The sequence below is a fragment of the Hipposideros armiger genome, unplaced genomic scaffold (genome assembly GCF_001890085.2).
Source record: "Hipposideros armiger isolate ML-2016 unplaced genomic scaffold, ASM189008v1 scaffold_463, whole genome shotgun sequence".
NCBI classification, from domain to species: domain Eukaryota; kingdom Metazoa; phylum Chordata; class Mammalia; order Chiroptera; family Hipposideridae; genus Hipposideros; species Hipposideros armiger.
The window spans coordinates 203,173-205,745 of NW_017731813.1; the positions used below are offsets into that span (position 1 = coordinate 203,173).

The 2,573-nt window shown below is 43.8% G+C and overlaps 1 protein-coding gene across 1 annotated transcript in view; it reads left to right on the forward strand.

Moving 5' to 3' along the window:
* TECTA (tectorin alpha) overlaps positions 1–1,372 on the forward strand; it is a 96,899-nt gene extending 95,527 nt beyond the window's left edge. Inside the window, exon 26 of the mRNA XM_019666165.1 lies at positions 573–1,372. Coding sequence (XP_019521710.1) covers positions 573–673 — 101 coding nt within the window. The 3' untranslated portion in view covers positions 674–1,372. The remainder of the gene's footprint in view (positions 1–572) is intronic.
* The last annotated feature ends 1,201 nt before the right edge of the window (positions 1,373–2,573 follow it).

Sequence of the window (2,573 nt, forward strand, 5' to 3'; positions counted from 1 at the left end):
CTTCACCCCCAACCCCCAACCCCCAGCCCAACATCCTCAGGGCAGGCAGCCAGGGCACCGGAAGTTCTTGACACCGAGGAAGAGAAATTCGTAACTGAGGCCCACTCAGTCAGCAGTGGACCTATGAAAATGCAGAAAATAAGGAAAGATTGGGAGAGCTCCCTAGAAATTCTAGCACCATTTTGGTGTTTTGTTTTGTTTTTAATTGGGTCCCAGCTATTTTATCTAAAAGATGAAGGTGATTTTTTTAAGATAAGTTATCCATCCATTTAAGGACCAAATATTGACCTTAAATTTGGCCATCTAGTCTATTGGGGATGTTTGATCCAACAAACAAGATTTCCTGCAGTAACCTTAGCACATGGTTTGCTTGGTATCCGCTGAGGTTAGCAGGAGTCTTCTAAGGTTGGGTTAATTCTGCTTCTTTGCTGCCTCACTCAGGGCCAGTTGGATAAAGTGGGTTCTTGCCAGTTTAGTTACCTCTGTTTAGTTGAGAACTGGAAAAATGTCTGATCTCTATCAAACAGATATATAATTTTAATAAGACTCACTATGTTCCTTTTTGTTCACAGCTTCTAATTCTTCCACTGAACTTCAAGTCTGGACACTTCTTCTCATCATCACCCAGATTTCATTATGGCATTTTGTCTATAAATCAGGCATGACCTCATAATTAACTCAAGGTTGCTATATAAAGTACTGTAATTTACTTACCCAACTCCCTGTAGGATAAAATGTGTGTGCCCTTAAGTCAAAACCTATTTGAAAGTGTGCAGCATCTCAACGCCATGCCACCTGCCTCAAACGGTCAGAGATCTGGAAATGAGTGGAATTCCAAGCTCCTCTTTCAAAGTACACAACAGGGCTTCTAAAAGCCAGTTGTGGAAAGCATATATCTTGCCTAAACTTTCCAAACAGTTGTCACTAGAAACTTTGGTTCACGTAAATAACCAGTAAAGGAAAAAAAAAAATCTGGCTAGAAAAGTCTGACTGGAAATCTGACCAGAGAAATCTGTCAAACCAGTGCTGTTTCTGGATCATAGTTTTTACAAAGAGAGGGCCTATGGAACAATATTAAGAAGCAGTAACTGGGAGGTTTGACTCCCTCTGAAGAATCTTTCCGACGTTTGGACGTGTCTGATCTATGATATGCATGTGTTGCTTCCTTCTCTTTATAATGGACTCCTTCCCTAGCCCCGTGTCCTTCAACCTTGCCATGGCAGCTTGGTCACTGGGTATATTGTTTGCAGCCCTGGGAACCCTGCCCCCCGTAACCCCTCCCCTCAGACTCAATCCCTTCTCTTTTACAAATCAACCAAATAATTTTTAATGTGTTTTATGCTTAAATAAACTTTGTGTTCAAGTATTCTCATTACTTCGTGGCTGGAATCATTCTTACTGATGTTAAGCCTTACACACTAAATAGAACATTGTGATTTTAAAAAGGAGGCAGGAGCAGCAACAATTGGACCAGGTCTGCACTGCTGGGCCAGAGCTTCAATGCATTTTTGTTGTATGACTGTCCGTGTGTACCTACACAGCATTAGTAGGGCATTAAGGGGCTGTAGAAGAGAAGCAGGGAGCCCATTTACTATTGGGCTGTGGGGAAAATCATGACACATTTTTACAACGAAAAACAGAAAAAAATACGTCATGACTTTTCTGACAACCCAAAATAATTAACTACAAAATGGAGGGTCTGCTAAATATACCCCTGGAATGCATCTTTTTAAGGTTCAAAACAAAGTAAGGTCGTCTGAGTGGCTCAGTTGGTTAAGAGCTTGCTCAAGAGTGCAAACTCTGAGCAGGGTCACCGGTTCGATTTCCACATAAGCCAGTGACCTGCGCCCGAACGGAGCTGCTGCTGAGCTGCCAACAGGTGGCAGGATGGCTCAGCTGGTGAGAGCACGTGCTCCTCACAACAAGGTTGCCTGTTCGAGATGGTGGGCTCCGCCTGTCCACAACTAAAGACTGAACTCTGCACCTTGAGCTGAGTTGCCGCCCGGGTGGCTCAGAATAGAGCGCGCGCTCTTAACAACGAGGCTGCTGGTTCTACTCCAGCATGGGATGGTGGCTACGCCCACCGCAACTAATTGAACACAGCATTGTGGGCTGAGTGGTGCAACTGGACTTGGAGCTGAGCTTGCTGTGCCCTCCACAACTAAAATTGAAGGACAACAACTTGGCTGTTCCCTTCCCCCAACTCCCTAATTAAAAAAAAAAAAAAAAAGTAAAACCCCGAAGTTTTGTTTTAGATATAAGCCAACAGTTTTGAATTTTTCTGGAAACTGTGAAAAGCTGAGCAAAAATCCTTAGCCTCCTTGACCACGGGTGTGGATACAATTACTGTTCTCTTACACGTAAAGGCACCGCACTGTCACTGGTTGAAGCAGTGGGGTGCAGACTGAGCTGCTTTGTTCTGCCAGCCCCCTGGGAGCATCAACAAATGCTAGCATGTCTCAGCAATTAGACATGCTATGTGGCTAAGAGGATGACAGGGTATTGATGGAGAAAAATATGCATCTGCTTCAACTTGGACATACATCTTAAGATCTTTGGGGAAAATGCTGTGC